This window comes from Mizuhopecten yessoensis, unplaced genomic scaffold, assembly GCF_002113885.1.
Source record: "Mizuhopecten yessoensis strain PY_sf001 unplaced genomic scaffold, ASM211388v2 scaffold10917, whole genome shotgun sequence".
Taxonomy (NCBI): domain Eukaryota; kingdom Metazoa; phylum Mollusca; class Bivalvia; order Pectinida; family Pectinidae; genus Mizuhopecten; species Mizuhopecten yessoensis.
In genome coordinates this window covers 340,000-361,841 of record NW_018408786.1, presented here as the reverse complement: position 1 = coordinate 361,841, position 21,842 = coordinate 340,000, and the positions used below count along the sequence as shown (strand labels likewise).

At 36.2% G+C, this 21,842-nt stretch overlaps 1 protein-coding gene across 2 annotated transcripts in view; it reads left to right on the top strand.

Moving 5' to 3' along the window:
- Positions 1-21,842, top strand: part of LOC110463569 (protocadherin Fat 4-like) — a 67,562-nt gene that overhangs the window by 21,888 nt on the left and 23,832 nt on the right. For both annotated transcript variants that reach the window (XM_021518266.1, XM_021518267.1), the window contains exons 4-13: positions 641-712; positions 1,231-1,638; positions 7,092-7,591; positions 8,335-8,706; positions 9,364-9,465; positions 10,466-10,582; positions 11,394-11,647; positions 14,867-15,274; positions 16,189-16,398; positions 21,167-21,695. In XM_021518266.1, the coding sequence (XP_021373941.1) occupies positions 641-712; positions 1,231-1,638; positions 7,092-7,591; positions 8,335-8,706; positions 9,364-9,465; positions 10,466-10,582; positions 11,394-11,647; positions 14,867-15,274; positions 16,189-16,398; positions 21,167-21,695 (2,972 nt within the window). The remainder of the gene's footprint in view (positions 1-640; positions 713-1,230; positions 1,639-7,091; positions 7,592-8,334; positions 8,707-9,363; positions 9,466-10,465; positions 10,583-11,393; positions 11,648-14,866; positions 15,275-16,188; positions 16,399-21,166; positions 21,696-21,842) is intronic.

The window sequence follows — 21,842 nt, the reverse complement described above, 5'->3', positions numbered from 1 at the left end:
TTTGTCCTTTGTTATTTTTTTTAGTTTAAGTTATTTTTTTTGTAAAACTATTTAAGACCTTTTCAAAATGAATAGTTCATGAAAAATAACATGTTGCCACGCATTTCATAAAATTGTAGTTGTTTGAAATTTGAATGCTTGAAAAAAAAAAAAAAAAAGGAAAACTGCTGGGTTCAGACTGGGAGCCTTCACATTACAAAGCCAACACTCACCAATGTTGCCATATAGAAATTGTACAAACAGAGCATCAAAAGCAGAGTCCAATGTATGGGCCGCAAAGCATACGAGAACACATGACAAGGGAAGTTACTCTAAGCCTGGTTACCTCATCTTCTATTCCGTCTTTGCGTATTGCAGAGTTATCTTCTCTTGTGAGCAGGTATTGATTGTTACGTCACTTGTTTGTGAGAGTAACGTCATCAATTTTTGAGAAAACGACGTAATTTTCTCACACAAACCAATGACGTAACAATCAATACCTGCTCCCAAGAGAAGATAACTCTGCAATACGCAAAGACGGAATACAGAGGGGAGAATACTCGAGAGGAGTGAAAACAACTCTTGAGAGGAACTCTTCTTCGCAAAAGATGCAGTTACACCCTTAACCTTCACAAATATTTAACATGTACTTTTATTACAGTGCCAGAAGGAATCTTCAGTACTAACGAAGTGTTTTCCACAGTACCAAGCGATGCTAATATAGGACATACAGGTATTTCTTTCTACAGTTCAACGCTTCTGCTGATTAAGGGGATATCAGTGTTACTTACTTTCTTTGACTTTTCCGACCGAGAGGAATTTTAAGTATCAGTGTTACTAAATGTTACTTCACAGAATATAAATATGACCAGTTGTTACTTCACTGATTCGGACGAATCCAGAGTATAAGGGTTACTATCTGTAACTTTACTGAGAAAAGTGTTGCTAGATTTTACCTTACCGATTCAGGGGTATCTAGAGTATGAGTGAAAAAAATACTAGTTGTAACTTCTCTGATTAAGGGAACTCAGAGTATGAATGCCCCCTTTTTACCGATGCACCACATATTCAAGGGGGAACCAGAATACTAGTTTAGTGCTACTTATTATTTGTAACTTTTTTGAATGAAGACAGTATATAGTCAATTATAATTTATTGTAAAATCCCGGTAATGCATCGTCCTTCATTTTGTATTTTTCATGTCACTCATGCAATAACGTATATTTATATATAATTTCATTTTACTTGTAGTATTGACGGCAGATTTTTCACAAATATTGAACATCTGTTCAACGAAACCGGAAGTGACGTTGTTTGGAGACGATGATCTGTTTGAGGCTGATGTCACTTCCTGTCATAACGTCACAATTCGCACCAATTCAAGGCTCCCGCTCGAGTCCAGTGTCAGACATATTATGGTGAAAGCTAAGCTTGTAGCCGGCGCCAATGTCATTATGGATGCCATCTTTGTAACAGTCACAATTCAGAGTTCAGTCAATAACATTGTTGTTGTTTTACCAGACATGACTTTTTCTGGCCACTTCGTAACATCAGTAGCACCAGGTGGAACCCTTTCACTCTCCAACTCTGACTTCATGAGAATCACTTCTGCTGGGGACGTTTACACAAGAGAACAGCTAAGCGTAGCAGACATCGCATGTAAGTCTCTAGAGTAACCACCAAACAACGGACAATAAAGTAACATATGTAAAGGTTTTCGAGTAAAAAAAAGGCAATAAACAGGGGTAATCAATCATTAAAACTACATAGTACCCATCAGACAATAGACAGGGATAATCAGTAAAACTATATAGTAACCATCAGACAATAGACAGGGATAATCAGTAAAACTATATAGTAACCATCAAAAAATAGACAGGGATAATCAGTAAAATTATTTAGTAACCATCAGACAATAGACAGGGATAATCAGTAAAACTATATAGTAACCATCAGACAATAGACAGGGATAATCAGTAAAACTAAACAGTAACCATCAGACAATAGACAGGCATAATCAATAAAACTATATAGTAACCATCAGACAATAGACAGGGATAATCAATAAAACTAAACAGTAACCATCAGACAATAGACAGGCATAATCAATAAAACTATATAGTAACCACCAGACAATAGACAGGGATAACCAGTAAAACTATATAGTAACCACCAGACAATAGACAGGGATAACCAGTAAAACTATATAGTAACCATCAGACAATAGGCAGGGATAATCAGTAAAACTATATAGTAACCATCAGACAATAGGCAGGGATAATCAGTAAAACTATATAGTAACCACCAGACAATAGACAGGGATAATCAGTAAAACTATATAGTAACCATCAGACAATAGACAGGGATAATCAGTAAATCGATATAGTAACCATCAGACAATAGAGAGGGATAATCAGTAAAACTATAAAGTAACCATCAGACAATAGACAGGGCTAATCAGTAAAACTATATAGTAACCACCAGACAATAGTAACCATCAGACAATAGACAGGAATAATCAGTAAAACTATATAGTAACCATAAGACAATAGACAGGGATAATCAGTAAACCTATATAGTAACCATCAGACAATAGGCAGGGATAATCAATAAAACTATATAGTAGCCATCAGACAATAGACAGGGATAATCCGTAAAACTATATAGTACCCATCAGACAATAGACAGGGATAATCCGTAAAACTATATAGTACCCATCAGACAATAGACAGGGATAATCAGTCAATCGATATAGTAACCATCAGACAATAGACAGGCATAATCAGTAAACCTATATAGTAACCATCAGACAATAGGCAGGGATAATCAATAAAACTATATAGTAGCCATCAGACAATAGACAGGGATAATCAGTAAAACTATACAGTAACCATCAGACAATAGACAGGGATAATCAGTAAAACAATACAGTAACCAACAGACAATAGACAGGCATAATCAGTAAAACTATATAGTAACCATCAGACAATAGACAGGGATAATCAGTAAAACTATATAGTTACAATCAGACAATAGACATGGATAATCGATAAAACTATATAGTAACCATCAGACAATAGACAGGAATAATCAGTAAAACTATATAGTAACCATCAGACAATAGGCAGAGATAATCAGTAGAACTATATAGTAACCATCAGACAATAGACAGGGAAGATCAGTAAAACTATAAAGTAACCATCAGACAATAGACAGAGATAATCAGTAGAACTATATAGTAACCATCAGACAATAGACAGGGAAAATCAGTAAAACTATAAAGTAACCATCAGACAATAGACAGAGATAATCAGTAGAACTATATAGTAACAATCAGACAATAGACAGGGATAATCTGTAAAACTATATAGTAACCATCAGACAATAGACAGGAATAATCAGTAAAACTATATAGTAACCATCAGACAAAAGACAGGGATAATCAGTAAAACTATATAGTAACCATCAGACAAAAGACAGGGATAATCAGTAAAACTATATAGTAACCAACAGACAATAGACAGGGATAATCAGTAAATCTATACAGTAACCATCAGCCAATAGCCAGGGATAATCAATAAAACTATATAGTAACCATCAGACAATGGACAGGGATAATCAGTAAAACTATATAGTAACCAACAGACAATAGACAGGGATAATCAGTAAAACTATATAGTAACCATCAGACAATAGACAGAGATAATCAATAAAACAATAAAGTAACAATCAGACAATAGACAGGGATAATCAGTAAAACTATAAAGTAAACATCAAGACAGGGATAATCAGTAAAACTATATAGTAACCATCAGACAATAGACAGCGATAATCAGTAAAACTTTATAGTAACCACCAGACAATAGACAGGGATAATCAGTAAAACTAAAAAGTAACCATCAGACAATAGACAGCGATAATCAGTAAAACTTTATAGTAACCACCAGACAATAGACAGGGATAATCAGTAAAACTCTATAGTAACCATCAGACAATAGACAGAGATAATCAGTAGAACAATATAGTAACCGTCAGACAATAGACAGGGATAATCAGTAAAACTATATAGTAACTATCAGACAATAGACAGGAATAATCAGTAAAACTATACAGTAACCAACAGACAATAGACAGGGATAATCAGTCAATCGATATAGTAACCATCAGACAATAGACAGGGATAATCAGTAAAACTATAAAGTAACCATCAGACAATAGACAGCGATAATCAGTAAAACTTTATAGTAACCACCAGACAATAGACAGGGATAATCAGTAAAACTATATAGTAACCATCAGACAAAAGACAGGGATAATCAGGAAAACTTTATAGTAACCGCCAGACAATAGACAGGCATAATCAGTAAAACTAAAAAGTAACCATCAGACAAAAGACAGGGATAATCATTAAAACTATATAGTATCCATCAGACAATAGATAGGGATAATCAGTAAATCTATACAGTAACCATCAGACAAAAGACAGGGATAATCAATACAACTATATAGTAACCCCCAGACAATAGACAGAGATAAGCAATAAAACAATAAAGTAAACATCAGACAACAGACAGGGATAATCATTAAAACTATATAGTATCCATCAGACATTAGTCAGTCATAATCAGTAAAACTTTATAGGGATAATCAGTAAACCTATATAGTAACCATAGACAATAGACATGGATAATCGATAAAACTATATAGTATCCATCAGACAATAACAATAGGCAGGGATAATCAGTAAACCTATATAGTAACCACCAGCCACTAGACAGGGATAATCATTAAAACTATATAGTACCCATCAGACAATAGACTGCGATAATCAGTAAAACAATACAGTAACCAACAGACAATAGACAGGCATAATCAGTAAAACTTTATAGGGATAATCAGTAAATCTATCCAGTAACCATCAGACAAAAGACAGGGATAATCAATAAAACAATAAAGTAACCATCAGACAAAAGACAGGGATAATCAGGAAAACTTTATAGTAACCACCAGAAAATAGACAGGGATAATCAATAAAACAATAAAGTAAACATCAGACAATAGCCAGGGATAATCAGTAGGGATAATCAGTAAATCTATCCAGTAACCATCAGACAATCGACAGGGATAATCAGTACAACTATATAGTTACAATCAGACAATAGTAACCATCAGACAAAAGACAGGGATAATCATTAAAACTATATAGTATCCATCAGACATTAGTCAGTCATAATCAGTAAAACTTTATAGTAACCACCAGACAATAGACAGGGATAATCAGTAAAACTATATAGTAACCATTAGACAATAGACAGGGATAATCAGCAAAACTATATAGTAATCATCAGACAATAGACAGGGATAATCAGTAAATCTATCCAGTAACCATCAGACAATAGACAGGGATAATCAATAAAACTATATAGTAACCATCAGACAATAGACAGGGATAATCAGTAAATCTATACAGTAACCATCAGACAATAGACAGGGATAATCAATAAAACTATATAGTAACCATCAGACAATAGACAGAGATAATCAATAAAACTATAAAGTAACCATCAGACAATAGACAGAGATAATCAGTAAAATTATATAGTAACCATCAGACAATAGACAGGGATAACCAGTAAAACTATATAGTAACCATCAGACAATAGACAGGGATAACCAGTAAAACTATATAGTAACCATCAGACAATAGACAGGGATAACCAGTAAAACTATATAGTAACCATCAGACAATAGACAGAGATAATCAATAAAACTATAAAGTAACCATCAGACAATAGACAGAGATAATCAGTAAAATTATATAGTAACCATCAGACAATAGACAGGGATAACCAGTAAAACTATATAGTAACCATCAGACAATAGACAGAGATAATCAATAAAACTATAAAGTAACCATCAGACAATAGACAGAGATAATCAGTAAAATTATATAGTAACCATCAGACAATAGACAGGGATAATCAGTAAAACTATAAAGTAACCATCAGACAATAGACAGGGATAATCAGTAAAACTATAGAGTAACCATCAGACAATAGACAGAGATAATCAGTAAAATTATATAGTAACCATCAGACAATAGACAGGGATAATAAATAAAACTATACAGTAACCAACAGACAATAGACAGGGATAATCAGTAAACTATATAGTAACCATCAGACAATAGTCAGGGACAATCAGTAAAACTATATAGTAACCATCAGACAATAGACAGGGATAATAAATAAAACTATACAGTAACCATCAGACAATAGACAGGGATAATCAATAAAACTATATAGTAACCATAAGACAATAGACAGGGATAATCATTAAAACTATATAGCAACCATCAGACAATAGACAGGGATAATCAGTAAAACAATACAGTAACCAACAGACAATAGACAGGGATAATCAGTAAAACTATATAGTAACCATCAGACAATAGACAGATATCTCCAGTGAGACTATATAGCAACCATCAGACAATAGACAGATATCTCCAGTGAGACTATAAGGTAACCATACGATATCATTCAGGCGTTTTCTGTCATCTCTAATAATCAACTATCTTTATTTGTTCCCTCATTTGGTGTCAGAAAAAAAATCTAGTTTCCGCTTAGATAGGTTCCTTTTAGTTAAGATGTAATGGTAAAGGTTGGATTACCAGAATACATGTTGTTTGAGGTATGTTCATTTAATTAGATATTTAGTGTTTAGGTGAAGTTATTATGGCAGTAGTGCTACTTTCATTTATTGCACTATCCACCCATAACCATACACAATTCTACCTATAATATCAAAATATATGAAAAAAGTACATATTAATCAAATATGTATAGGCCAGGTTTTATTTCATGGTTTAGAAGGGCCAATTGTCAAAATGCATCTGATACTACGTCATGGTATTTTTGACGCAACTACTGACCAAATTCTTCCAGACGAAAGTCTATAAATCTTTGTGTTGTTGAGTTTATGTTCTATCAGAAATTTACCCACATGCTAACTATCGATTTATAAAAAAAAAATGACCATTGTACTTCTCATGATATTGTAGCAGACAAGCAGGTTTATTGCTAAAATAAATAATTTGCATTTGTTCCTAGCTGACGATGATGAAGTTGCAACGATTCTGACAACAAACATCCAACGCCTTGTGGATTCTTCCACAACTTCGACTAGTCTAACTGCCGTTATCTTGAGCACGCAGATCGAAAGAAGAATTTCAGAAGGTAGAAACAACAACTTTGTAGTGGCATCGTTTAGAAAGCTACTTCAGTCCTCCTTAAATGTGCGTGTAACATCTGGAATAAACAATAATATTTTTGCATTTGACGGCACTGTGCTTAAAATACAGAATGCAGGAGAACTGGACTATGATAAAGGACAGAGAAGTTTCAGCTTCTCGTTCACTGTCCAAATCACCTCCTATACCATACCTGTCGCAGTGGCCATAGAAGTGCTACCGGCCAACGATAACAGTCCTGGATTTGTAACAGACACCGGCGATGGCACAGATCAATACAGCTTCACCTTGTTCCCCACGCCAATCTCATCCGTTGTTTGTGGAGCAGTGAGGGCTAGGGACGAGGATTCGGGATCACAGGTTCGTGTGATCTAACATTACCTATCATTGTATAAGTAAGCCCCTTTTGAAGCAGGTAAGTTCAAAATCTTTACAAGTAAGACATAATCTAGCTTTTTTTATTCGTTTAGCCCGTGATGATGATGATGATGATGATGATGATGGGCTGTTCAAATCGCCCTTCATCTTGGATCCTTAATCGATTCTTGTTAACTTTATTTCTCAATCAGTACTGGGCGTATCTTTCTCATAGTTCATGGTTTCCCTTTGTCTGAAGTTTTACATATTTCATTTCTAACCATTCTTTTTTGTTTTAATCAAATTTATATGCAAATCTGCGCATTTTTGCTTAGAATTAAAACTCATAACAAAAACACTCTTAGTGAAAATGTAAGGATAATAAAAAAATAACAGGTAATATACATGCGTTTATTAATAAAAAAACCCGGATGGATTCATTCGGTCATGGTGATTTGTATAGGTTGGTAAGCAAACAGGTACTTATATTTATGATCCTTAAAAATGTACTGTTGTATGTTAGGCGTCAGAGTCCAAAACACATGCTTGTTATAACTGCCAAGAGATAAACCGATATCTGTAGTCTGTTGGCCCTCAGATAAATAATGTTTTAAATTTGGTGGATACAAAAAAAACCAAAAGAAGACCCTTTACGATGGAATTATATTCGAAATAACGTATTTATGTGGGTCAGATGATTATTAATCCTATCAGATCCAACTTGAAAATAATGCTTTCTTTGACAGCTAAATTACACCATCGATCCACAGTCCGCCATGGTGAGCTATTTTACAGTGGGACAATATGACGGCATAGTGAGCACGCGTGTAAGGACAGACATGATTCCGTTCATAAATAGCACGGGTGTTGGTGAGGACCAGACGGCGACCTTCACGGTACTGGTACGAGATGAAACCATCCTCCACACCAACTCGTGTACTGTGACCGTGTATCTGAAGAGGACGCCTGAACGTAACCTTGGCCGTAACTATCGTGCTGGTGTCTTTGAAAATGTATCTATAGCGACAGCGGTGATAACTGTTTCTGAATCGGGGTACACCCAGTATGAGTTTGCAAGTCGGACCGGTTCAGCTATCTTCTCCATCCACCCTAGTACAGTGAGTAAATCTTCTACTGTCCAGCTCACTTTTATTAACCTGAAACGAGACTATCGAAATTATTAACTTATGATTGTTTGCAATGTGGTCTATCTTCAGAATAAGAGTCTGAAAAAAATAGTCTCCTGGTGACTTCAGTAATACTTTTGAAATGTTTAAAGAAAAAGTTTTTTCTGTAAGAGGTAAGTTATATGCTGAAAATTTTGGTATATTTAAAAGTGTCACCTTTCTTATGAAGAGGACTTATTTGTCCTGTCAAAACATTTCAGTTTTTTCCAGAGATTGTTAAAATGCCTTTCGTTAACACATATTTCCGGAAAGTTTCCCTAAATTCTGACAAATTAAATACCAACGCGGTGATTTATTCAAATAGACACATTTAGCCATTTACCATCAATTTGTGTTTCATTGCAATAGCACATTATCGCATAGTTGCCTCTCGTGAAATTTAATTATATATGAATTAATGATAAAAGTGGATTTTTGTTCACTTATATGGGCTGATAAATATGGTTTTCAGTTTGTATTACAAGTTTTTAACGTTTGAAGTTTTTGAATTATTCCTTTTTCCTTTTTTCAAGATGTGGAATTATTTTTTTATTGTTTTAATTTCATGTCTTTTATCATCTTAAACACTTCTGTTTGGTGTCATTACAGGGACTGGTAACAGTGAGTCAGTTTTTAGACCGAGAGACCCGGGACAGCTATAAGTTTTCTGTGACTGCTATTGAAGAAAAAAGCCAGACATGCGCACTTGTTGTAAGTACTTCCGTGGAATTTTAATTTTCACAGAGCGATTCTCTTTCATTGTCTTCAGGGAGGGTTAACATTTAAGTGCATCTGCCACATCTTTTTTTTTCCTTCTTTTTTTTCCCCTGCTTGCAGCACAATTTGTGGTGTATAAGTAAATTAATGATAGTACAAGGCACAGATAAAGTTAAGATGCAGACAAAAAAACTGTCATCTCCATTTTCTTCTTCTACACAGATTTTTACCTGAAGTGACGTCATTGTATTAACATTTATGAATATTTTTACATATGCCTATTTTAACGACAATGAGATTAATAAAATCTTCCCGTTCCTTGATGGATAATAGTTTTTCTCTCATCCTGTCTCACTCACAAATCCGCCGACAAGCGGTGATTGCATGTTTTTTCAGCAAATCCAGAATTGTCTTCCATGGTCTGCTACTGTTGACATGACGTCAATGAATTTATGACGTGACGTCATACTATTGTTATGACTTAGATCGCGCCATTGTGCACGAGGCTATCTTCCCCTCGTGGGTTACAAGCTGATATTTTCTGGTTTAAAAGGGCGACACACCTGTGAAGGATGGGGGAACATAAAACATATAAAGTTAGTTTCATATTAAACAGGATCCATTATTATGTATTAACACAAGTTGCATATCACCCATTTTATTAAACTTTGACCTACACGTTATCACCTTCCAGTTAAATAGAGTACCAAGTGTTTAGTGATTTTTTTAAGGACTTCGAGAATTCTTACCTCACGAAGCTCTGAGGGTTTAACCTGATGCTGAACTATATTTCATGTGTATATAGATTTGATAAAACTTTCGTCCTTAGGATGACAGAATTTCACCACGACGTTGATAAAGCGAAAGATACGTATTTAAAATCCCAATGTAAAGGCAAAAGTAACACTCAGGGTGAACAATGATAACTAATGGGTGAATGTGTTACTGGATTAAAATTAACTGATAAATATTTTCTCGTGCTTATTTTTGCTAGGTGATTGGAGATCTGAATATAACTGTATTAGATGCCAATGATAATTCCCCGGTGTTTGGCAGAACTAGCTACGAAGGAAGAGTGGACGAGAACATGCCTGTAAATAGCATAGTAAAGGTAAATATTACACAACATTTAATCTTACTTATATATACAAGGTGAAGTCTTTGTGACAATCCTTGTATCACACAACTGTGTTATCAAATGATTGTCATATTTTTTCAGTGAATACAAGCATGCCATTTTTTAAGCCTACCATCTGAAATCAGATGACGGGCTTTTCAAATCGTGATTTTTCCCGTGCTCTGACCGTCCATCTGCATATCAAGTTTATCACTATTTCCCAGAAAGTAACTGACGGATCTTTCACAAGTTAATGGCATGTTCTTCTTAGGTCCTAGATGTGCAAACTCAGCGTTCAGTCGGCAATTTTGAAATTCAGCTATGGCAACATATATTTAGAATGAAACAAGGTATGGGATTGATGTTAAGTGATTTTTTTCACATTATGGCTGAGAAGACGTTATAAAATTATGATCAAACGATATCACAGACCTCTATATTGCATTATAATATCACAATGGGTACAATACCTTTAAAGTTAAAATGACGCAAATTTCATTAGAAATACAGGTGAGGACTAATATTTAAAAATGTACCAGACTTATGGTTTGATCTTCTTAAATTAAGACATGAAGATAAGATGGGTAAAAAAAAGCAAAACTATTTTGATATTGTGATTAGAGGATTTCTTTAACTTTTTTTTTTAACTTGCTAAAATCATTGTTAGGGCTCAGATCCTTGATAGAGATAATGCTGTGCCATGTATAGTTTTGCCACTTGGAATTATCAGCTGTATGAGATAATTTGATGGTCCTGAGATTAATCTTATTCATTTACTGATTTGTTTAACCACTCTGTTTTGTAGCTTGACTTTCCAATAACGGCCACTGATGCGGACATAGGAAGTTTCACCTTCAGAATTACTCAGGAAAGTAGCCGCTTCGCTATATCACAATCTGGCGAGATTTCAACGATACAGCGATTTGACAGAGAGGCAACTACTATGTATAATGTGGCAGTAGTAGCTGATGATGGCAAGAACACAAACCAAGCCGTGGTCAAGGTGACAATTGGTGACCGAAATGATAACGATCCGGTATTCCCTCAGGCATCATACAGGTATTTTTGATATGACTGCCTCATTTATTTTTGTTGGCTGATAGACTTTCTCTAGTAATTTGGCTTGGTGTTCATTCGTTTTACTTAATTTCAAGAAGGTACTGATATGATTCTTCATACCAAAAATACTATAGACATCATATTAAGATGAATTATAAACGCTTTTACATGCACCAACATAGCTCTGTGAACGCAATTTCCTCTGGTATTGCCTCTTGAACTTACAGTGGAAAAAGTAAATATACCTATATAATTACACCTCTTAATCACTCGTACATAATCCCACTACTTACACACACTCTTATAACATTCTACTTCATGCCTACACACCTATATACTTCCAAGTCTTACACACACCTATATATTTCCAAGTCTTACATACACCTACATACCCCAGGACTTCATTACACCTATAAACTTCAAGGTCTTTATTACACCTACATACTTCCAATTTTTACACAAACCTACATACGTCCAATTTTTACCCACACCTACATATTTCGAGGGCTTAATTACACCTACATACTTCCAGGGTTTTATTTCATCTACATATTTCAAATTTTTACACACACCAACATACTTCCTACTTTTACACACACCTATATATTTCAAATTTGTACACACACCTACATACTTCAATGGCTTTATTACACTACATACTTCCAGGGCTTCATTACACCTACATACTTCCAGGGCTTTATTACACCTACATACTTCCAGGGCTTCATTACACCTACATACTTCAATGGCTTTATTACACCTACATACTTCAAGGGCTGTATTACACCAACATACTTTAATGTCTTTATTACACCTACATACTTCCAGGGCTTCATTACACCTACATACTTCCAGGGCTTTATTACACCTACATACATCAAAGGCTTTATTACACCTACATACTTCAATGGCTTTATTACACCTACATAATTCCAGGGCTTCATTACACCAACATACTTCAAGGGCTTTATTACACCTTCATACTTCCAGGGCTTTATTACACCTAGATACGCCCAGGGCTTTATTACACCTACATACTTACAAGGCTTTATTACACCTACATACATCAAAGGCTTTATTACACCTACATACGTCAAATTTTTACACACACCTTCTTACTTCCAATTTTTACACACACCTACATACTTCAATGGATTTATTACACCTACATACTTCAATGGATTTATTACACCTACATACTTCAATGGATTTATTACACCTACATACTTCCAGGGCTTTATTACACCTACATACATCAATGGCTTTATTACACCTACATACCTTTAGGGCTTAAGTACACCTACATACTTCCAATTGTTAAACACATATACATACTTCAGGGCTTACTTACACCTAAAAACTTTCACTTACAATATGTTGGTGGTAAGCAAGGTGGCAAATGACGGGCATTATATCGAGGTTTTACTGTACGTGTGTTTCTTTTAATATTTGCTATCTTATAATAACACATATCACCAGTATGCGAGTTATGCTATTCTCCAACAGCTTCTGTTAATTACTTTTTAGATAGAAATTGAGTTTTCAAAAGTTTTTTTGTGGATTGTTTGTTGCCTTCAGTGTTGAACAATCCCCCTAAAATATGTAATAGTCACCCTAAATGTCAACCCCCTGATGAGTCATATTCAAAGACCCATTTTAAAAAGAAGTATATATATATGTAATTTAAATATATTAAACTTGTGCATGAGCTATTAAAAACCGTCTTTATCAGGTTAACGTAGTCAATAATAAAGCATAAAGGCTGATGTCTTGATGAAAATTGCTCACCGGATTTATAACATGTCTATCTCTTTAGTGACCTTACCGAATGTTACGAAATTACATTTTATTTGAAGTTATATACCTAGGTCATGCGGGACTTAATTTCTCTTAAATAAGGTGTAGATTGGCATACCAGCCTCACAAGTAGATGATTGTTGCTTTGGGAATGTACAAAATCATAGTAAAACGTCCGAGTAACATATTTTACCTGTATATATGTGTAAAACCATAGACCTATGACCAACAAAACTACTATTGTCTTTTCTTATTAAAAAGCTAAACTTGTTATAAACATTATTGTACTTTTCCGCTTCAATGTTTAAAGCATGTCTAGCGCTTTCATAAAATCACAAATATTATAAAATGGCATAGCATCTAAAGTTAATGTATCGACCAAGGTTACTTAGCATTTGTTTTCTTATTTTTAGCCTGCTAAAATGTATTACCAGTGGATTTTACTAAGATTTTAGTGGTTTCGCATGGCAACATTTGCGGTCAGAATTCCTCTCAGCAGCTAGTGAAAGAGAAATAAAGCTCCGCATGACCTAGGTATATAAATAAACTTTAAATTATGGGACATTTCTTAGCACTTAGTTGGGTTGTAAAAAATATTGACATGTTTGAAGTCCGGTGAGCTATTTTTACGAAGACATCAGCCTTAATGCCTTATTTTCGACCACGTTAACCTCGCTATGTACTTTTTGTATAGCCAATGTACAACTTCAATATTTACAAATTACATTATATAAGTTCTGATTTTTAATTGATGTCTTTGAATTTGACTTATCAAGGGGTTGAAATTGTAGGTGACTACATCATCTTTCAGGAGGTTTTTTGAACCGTAATTTCAGCGCTTTTCTGATCAAGAACATCAAATTACCTCCTCTCCTATCTATGTATCCAGTAACTCCAGCCTGGTTGTTTATAGATATCTAGGTGATATCGTGTGCATGTATATTTGGAATTAAAAAGCAAAAAATCTTTAAATTGTTAATCATCGAGTATTCAATCATTGAACTATTTGCGATTCATATGGGGATCGGAGCGTATGTGCAAATTATTGATAAATTTAACGATTGTTTAGACTAGTTAGTCTTTAATCAACTCGATGGCATTTTATTTGCACTAAATTAAGCGGCGCCAATGCAGTTCGGCGGACTTTCCTCTCAAAATACGGCATTTAGTCCCCTTACACACAAACTGTGTTTTTCTGGTTTTCACTCCCATTTTCAGCACCGTATAACTTTCATTAAAATCTTAAGATCAAACTATTTTTTTTTAAATCCGGCAATATAAGTGATATTATTTAATTATTCTTCTGCAGTATAATTGACACTTTTGCTTTTACACAATCCTGTCGATAGCTATAGACACGAGCCTAATAACCTATCCTATATATCTATATGATAAAACATTCACTTTATATTTTTGCTGTAGTGTGACTATCTCTGAAAATACAATGGATAACAACCTGATTAGTGTTCCTGCTGTTGACAATGATGCAGGAAGAAATGCAAACCTGTCGTACTTGCTTGACGGGGGAGGGGATTCATTTGACATCGGCTATAAGACTGGAGTAGTCTCTGTAACCGTTCCACTGGACAGGGAGCTTCAGTCATCATACGGACTCACAGTTACTGCAATTGATGGCGGTGACCCCCCACGAAGCTCCTCCACGACAGTCACAGTAAGCGTCGATGACGTTAATGACAATAGTCCTGTGTTCATTGACAGTTCTCTTGTGATGTCGACGGACGAAGAGGTTCCATGTTTAACGAATCCGATTGGAATTCTTAGCGCAATAGACAACGATGATAGTGACACACTCCAATACAGCACATCCGAGTAAGTACCTTTGTACATGATATACTGAGTAAGTGCATTTGTAGAGGATATTCCGAGTAAGTACATTTGTAGAGGATATTCAAAGTAAGTGCTTTTAAAGAAGATATTCCAAGTAAATACATCTGTAGATATCAGAGTAAGTGCCTTTGTAGATATTCCGAGTAAGTACATTCGTAGACGATATTCGAAGTCAGTACATTTGTAGAGGATAGTCCGAGTAAGTACATTTGTAGAGGATATCCTTGGTTTCTTGATGAGTAACATTCATACTATAGTACATAGTGGATGAAGTGGAGTAGCAGTCATGCAAATGTGAAAATATTCATGTTTGTCTTTTTTTCAAATAACAGAAACACATGTTTTCTTCCGTTGTATGAAATTGGTTACTTTGACCTATGGTTTGACTTTTAAAATCAACCTTTGGAAACGTTTTTCCGGGGTAGATATTTTATGAGTTTTTTTTTCAACTTGAGCAACCACGTTTGGTATGCAAGTACATCTTGGGATGGCAGATTGTCAAGTACAAAAAGTAGGTGGCTCTGACTTGTGCTTTGGCCTTTGGCCTTATCATTTGAAAAAGGAAAGTTTTTTTCCGGAGCAGATCTTCTATACTTTTTCACCTGATGTTACCAGAGTTCGTATGTCCTTGTGGCCTATATCCCCGAGATAGGTGTACAAATCAATAAATAAAGAAACCATTTCCGGTGGGGGACTATGGATTGTCTTGTAATACTTGCGCCTTGTATTAAATGATTTGATGTATAACAAATTGAATATTGCCACCATGATCTTGTATTGTCAGAGACAATTCCAACAATCGATTGTTCATAGTTTTTTTTGTTAATTAATGTTCAAATAAATATATTTTGACCATTTCTGTATTTTAATGTATTTCCATCATTGCAACCATGAAGCGCACGATTCACTGTGGACCAAAACACTGGAGAAATCAAGTGCGTAAACATACTGGACTACGAAGAACAACAGCAATATAAACTACCGGTGACTGTGAGAGACAAAGGATCGAGTCCTCGTCAGACATCAGGAACAGTCATTATAAATCTGCGGGATATCAACGACAACACTCCTAACATCACCCATCCCGATACCGCCAGTCTTCAGCAGTAAGTGTACTATACACTCAACGCAACAACATCTCGCCCTGACACAGCCCGTCTACAGCTGTTTGTTTTATATCACCAACCCAACAATCACACACCCCGATACAGCCAGTCTAAAGCAATAAATGTTCTATAACACCAAAACAACTGTCACACATCCCGGTACAGCCAATATAAGGCAATAAGTGTTCCATAACACCAAAACAACTATCGCACACAACGATACAGCCAATATAACGCAATAAGTGTTCCATAACACCAAAAAAACTATCGCACACCCGATCGGCCAGTATAAAGCAATAGGTGTTCTATAACACTAAAACAACTGTCGCACACCCCGATACAGCCAGTCTCAAGCAATAAGTGTTCCATAACACTAAACCAACGGTCACACACCCCGATACAGCCAGTCTCAAGCAATAAGTGCTATATAACTTCAAAACAACTGTCACACACCCCGATACAGCCAGTCTAAAGCAATAAGTGTTCCATAACACCAAAACAACTGTCACACATCCCGGTACAGCCAGTCAACAGCTATGTTTTTTCCATAACACTAAAACAACTGTCACACACCCCGATACAGCCCGTCTAAAGTAATACGTGTTCTATACCACTAAAACAACTGTCACACACCCCGATACAGCCAGTCCAAAGCAATATGTTTTCCATAACACTAACATAACTGTCATGCACCCCGATACAGCCAGTCTAAAGCAATACGTGTTTTATACCACTCAAACAACTGTCACACACCCCGATACAGCCAGTCTCAAGCAATAAGTGTGATATAACTTCAAAACAACTGTCACACACCCCGATACAGCCAGTCTAAAGCAATAAGTGTTCCATAACACAAAAAACAACTGTCACACATCCCGGTACAGCTAGTCCAAAGCAATGTTTTTTCCATAACACTAAAACAACTGTCACACACCCCGATACAGCCAGTCTAAAGTAATACGTGTTCTATACCACTAAAACAACTGTCACACACCCCGATACAGCCAGTCCAAAGCAATATTTTTTCCATAACACTAACATAACTGTCATGCACCCCGATACAGCCAGTCTAAAGCAATACGTGTTCTATAACACTAAAACAACTGTCACACACCCCGATACAGCCAGTCTCAAGCAATAAGTGTTATATAACTTCAAAACAACTGTCACACACCCCGATACAGCCAGTCTAAAGCAATAAGTGTTCCATAACACCAAAACAACTGTCACACATCCCGGTACAGCCAGTCCAAAGCAATGTTTTTTCCATAACACTAAAACAACTGTCACACACCCCGATACAGCCAGTCTAAAGCAATAAGTGTTATATAACTTCAAAACAACTGTCACACACCCCGATACAGCCAGTCTAAAGCAATAAGTGTTCCATAACACAAAAAACAACTGTCACACATCCCGGTACAGCTAGTCCAAAGCAATGTTTTTTCCATAACACTAAAACAACTGTCACACACCCCGATACAGTCAGTCTAAAGTAATACGTGTTCTATACCACTAAAACAACTGTCACACACCCCGATACAGCCAGTCCAAAGCAATATTTTTTCCATAACACTAACACAACTGTCATACACCCCGATACAGCCAGTCTAAAGCAATACGTGTTCTATAACACTAAAACAACTGTCACACACCCCGATACAGCCAGTCTAAAGCAATACGTGTTCTATAACACTAAAACAACTGTCACACACCCCGATACAGCCAGTCTCAAGCAATAAGTGTTATATAACTTCAAAACAACTGTCACACACCCCGATACAGCCATTCTAAAGCAATAAGTGTTCCATAACACTAAAACAACTGTCACACACCCCGATACAGCCAGTCTCAAGCAATAAGTGTTATATAACTTCAAAACAACTGTCACACACCCCGATACAGCCAGTCTCAAGCAATAAGTGTTATATAACTTCAAAACAACTGTCACACACCCCTATACAGCCAGTCTAAAGCAATAAGTGTTCCATAACACCAAAACAACTGTCACACATCCTGGTACAGCCAGTCCAAAGCAATGTTTTTTCCATAACACTAAAACAACTGTCACACACCCCGATACAGTCAGTCTAAAGTAATACGTGTTCTATAACACTAAAACAACTGTCACACACCCCGATACAGCCAGTCCAAAGCAATATTTTTTCCATAACACTAACACAACTGTCATACACCCCGATACAGCCAGTCTAAAGCAATACGTGTTTTATAACACTAAAACAACTGTCACACACCCCGATACAGCCAGTCTAAAGCAATAAGTGTTCTATAACACTAGAACAACTGCCATACATCCCGATACAGCCAGTCTAAAGCAATACGTGTTTTATAACACTAAAACAACTGTCATACACCCCGATACAGCCAGTCTAAAGCAACAAGTGTTCTATAACACTAAAACAACTGTCACATACCCCGATACAGCCAGTCTAAAGCAATTAGTGTTCTATCACTTCAAAACAACTGTCACACACCCCGATACAGCCAGTCTCAAGCAATAAGTGTTATATAACTTCAAAACAACTGTCACACACCCCTATACAGCCAGTCTAAAGCAATAAGTGTTCCATAACACCAAAACAACTGTCACACATCCTGGTACAGCCAGTCCAAAGCAATGTTTTTTCCATAACACTAAAACAACTGTCACACACCCCGATACAGTCAGTCTAAAGTAATACGTGTTCTATAACACTAAAACAACTGTCACACACCCCGATACAGCCAGTCCAAAGCAATATTTTTTCCATAACACTAACACAACTGTCATACACCCCGATACAGCCAGTCTAAAGCAATACGTGTTTTATAACACTAAAACAACTGTCACACACCCCGATACAGCCAGTCTAAAGCAATAAGTGTTCTATAACACTAGAACAACTGCCATACATCCCGATACAGCCAGTCTAAAGCAATACGTGTTTTATAACACTAAAACAACTGTCATACACCCCGATACAGCCAGTCTAAAGCAACAAGTGTTCTATAACACTAAAACAACTGTCACATACCCCGATACAGCCAGTCTAAAGCAATTAGTGTTCTATCACTTCAAAACAACTGTCACACACCCCGATACAGCCAGTCTCAAGCAATAAGTGTTATATAACTTCAAAACAACTGTCACACACCCCTATACAGCCAGTCTAAAGCAATAAGTGTTCCATAACACCAAAACAACTGTCACACATCCTGGTACAGCCAGTCCAAAGCAATGTTTTTTCCATACCACTAAAACAACTGTCACACACCCCGATACAGCCAGTCCAAAGCAATATTTTTTCCATAACACTAACACAACTGTCATACACCCCGATACAGCCAGTCTAAAGCAATACGTGTTCTATAACACTAAAACAACTGTCACACACCCCGATACAGCCAGTCCAAAGCAATATTTTTTCCATAACACTAACACAACTGTCATACACCCCGATACAGCCAGTCTAAAGCAATACGTGTTTTTTAACACTAAAACAACTGTCACACACCCCGATACAGCCAGTCTAAAGCAATAAATGTTCTATAACACTAAAACAACTGCAATACATCCCGATACAGCCAGTCTAAAGCAATAAGTGTTTTTTAACACTAAAACAACTGTCACACACCCTGATACAGCCAGTCTAAAGCAATAAGTGTTCTATAACACTAACACAGCTGCCATACACCCCGATACAGCCAGTCTAAAGCAATACGTGTTTTATAACACTAAAACAACTGTCACACCCCCCGATACAGCCAGTCTAAAGCAATAAGTGTTCTATAACACTAAAACAACTGTCACACACCCCGATACAGCCAGTCTAAAGCAATTAGTGTTCTATAACTTCGAAACAACTGTCACACACCTCGATACAGCCAGTCTAAAGCAATAAGTGTTCTATAACACTAGAACAACTGTCACACACCCTGATACAGCCAGTCTAAAGCAATACGTGTTCTATAACACTAAAACAACTGCATGGCATCCCGATACAGCCAGTCTAAAGCAATGAGTGTTTTATAACACTAAAACAACTGTCACACAACCCGATACAGCCAGTCTAAAGCAATAAGTGTTCTATAAAACTAAAAGAACTGTCACACACCTCGATACAGCCAGCCTAAAGCAATAAGTGTTCTATCACTTCAAAACAACTGTCACACACCCCGATACAGCCAGTCTACAACAGGAAGTTTTCTGCAACACCAAAACCACACCTGGACACGATCTTGCTTTATCGAAAACGAATCTATGCTACATATTGTTTTATCCGTTTAAACACATAATTTGGAGACAGATCACAATGTCATTGGGTAAACGTTACAGCATTCAGTTGTGTAATCCCTTTAATGCTCGGGGTTTCACCATGGGTGTTTTATTTTGTCGCTAATCGGAAAAAGACTCGTGGGTGGGTTTTTTTAAACTGAAATAAAAGCAAACTTATATTTGATGTACTTATTTCCTGTAAGTGTTTTTATTATGGAAACAGTTGTCTGTCCTGATAGGGAGATATCTGCAGTGTTGTTCCTTTCAATGAATGAGTTTTTTCCATCCGGCTTCTCCTTTTGGAAATATGATTCAATTCAGGAAACAAACTGTTTTTATCTTCCTAGCTACATTGGCAATACATGGTTTAGTTTAAATTGACTGTAAACAGACTTGGATTTTATGTTTGGAGTGAATTCAGATCTGTTGCACTTGTTTACCCTGTGCCCTGTGTTCTTAATCAATGGTGATAACATTTTCGGTTGTTTTTAGAAATGACTTTGTAGAGAGCAGACCAGTCATGGTTGTGGATGCTGAAGATAAAGACTCGGGTGAAAATGGCCAAGTGACTTTTTCTTTAACTGGGGCAAATATGGTGTCTATCGATGATAACGGCATTATCAGCACCGTAGCTGGAGCAACTCCTGCCGCTAGCACATATTATGCAACGGTCAAAGTAGAAGACAGGGGCTTTCCATCAAGGAGTGTCACTTCTACTGTTGCAATACAAGTAACAGCCAACACCAATGTGAATCTAAGGTTTGGTGAACAACAACACAAGTTCGATGTGTCAGAGGAAAAAGAACCAAACACGGTCGTGGGTGATTTGAGCCAAAACTTAGAAAATCGGAATAGCCTTGTTCCAAATTATGACATTCCCAACCCCTCAGACGTATTCACGATTGACAGTATCACAGGAGTTCTCAGAACTAAAATGAAACTGGATCGAGAGACAAAAGCGGAACACATTGTCTTCGTTCGTGTGCGAGAAAGTGGCGCGACGACAGGAGACTTGACATTGGTACGAATGTACTTAATATATAAAAATGAGTTTCATTCTGTCGGAAGCGGACAGCATTTATAATTAATATATCCGTCTGGCATTTTGTTATCTAATTCATTTAACTAGTTCAGAATGATTGATCAAACTTGACAGAATTTGAAAGAG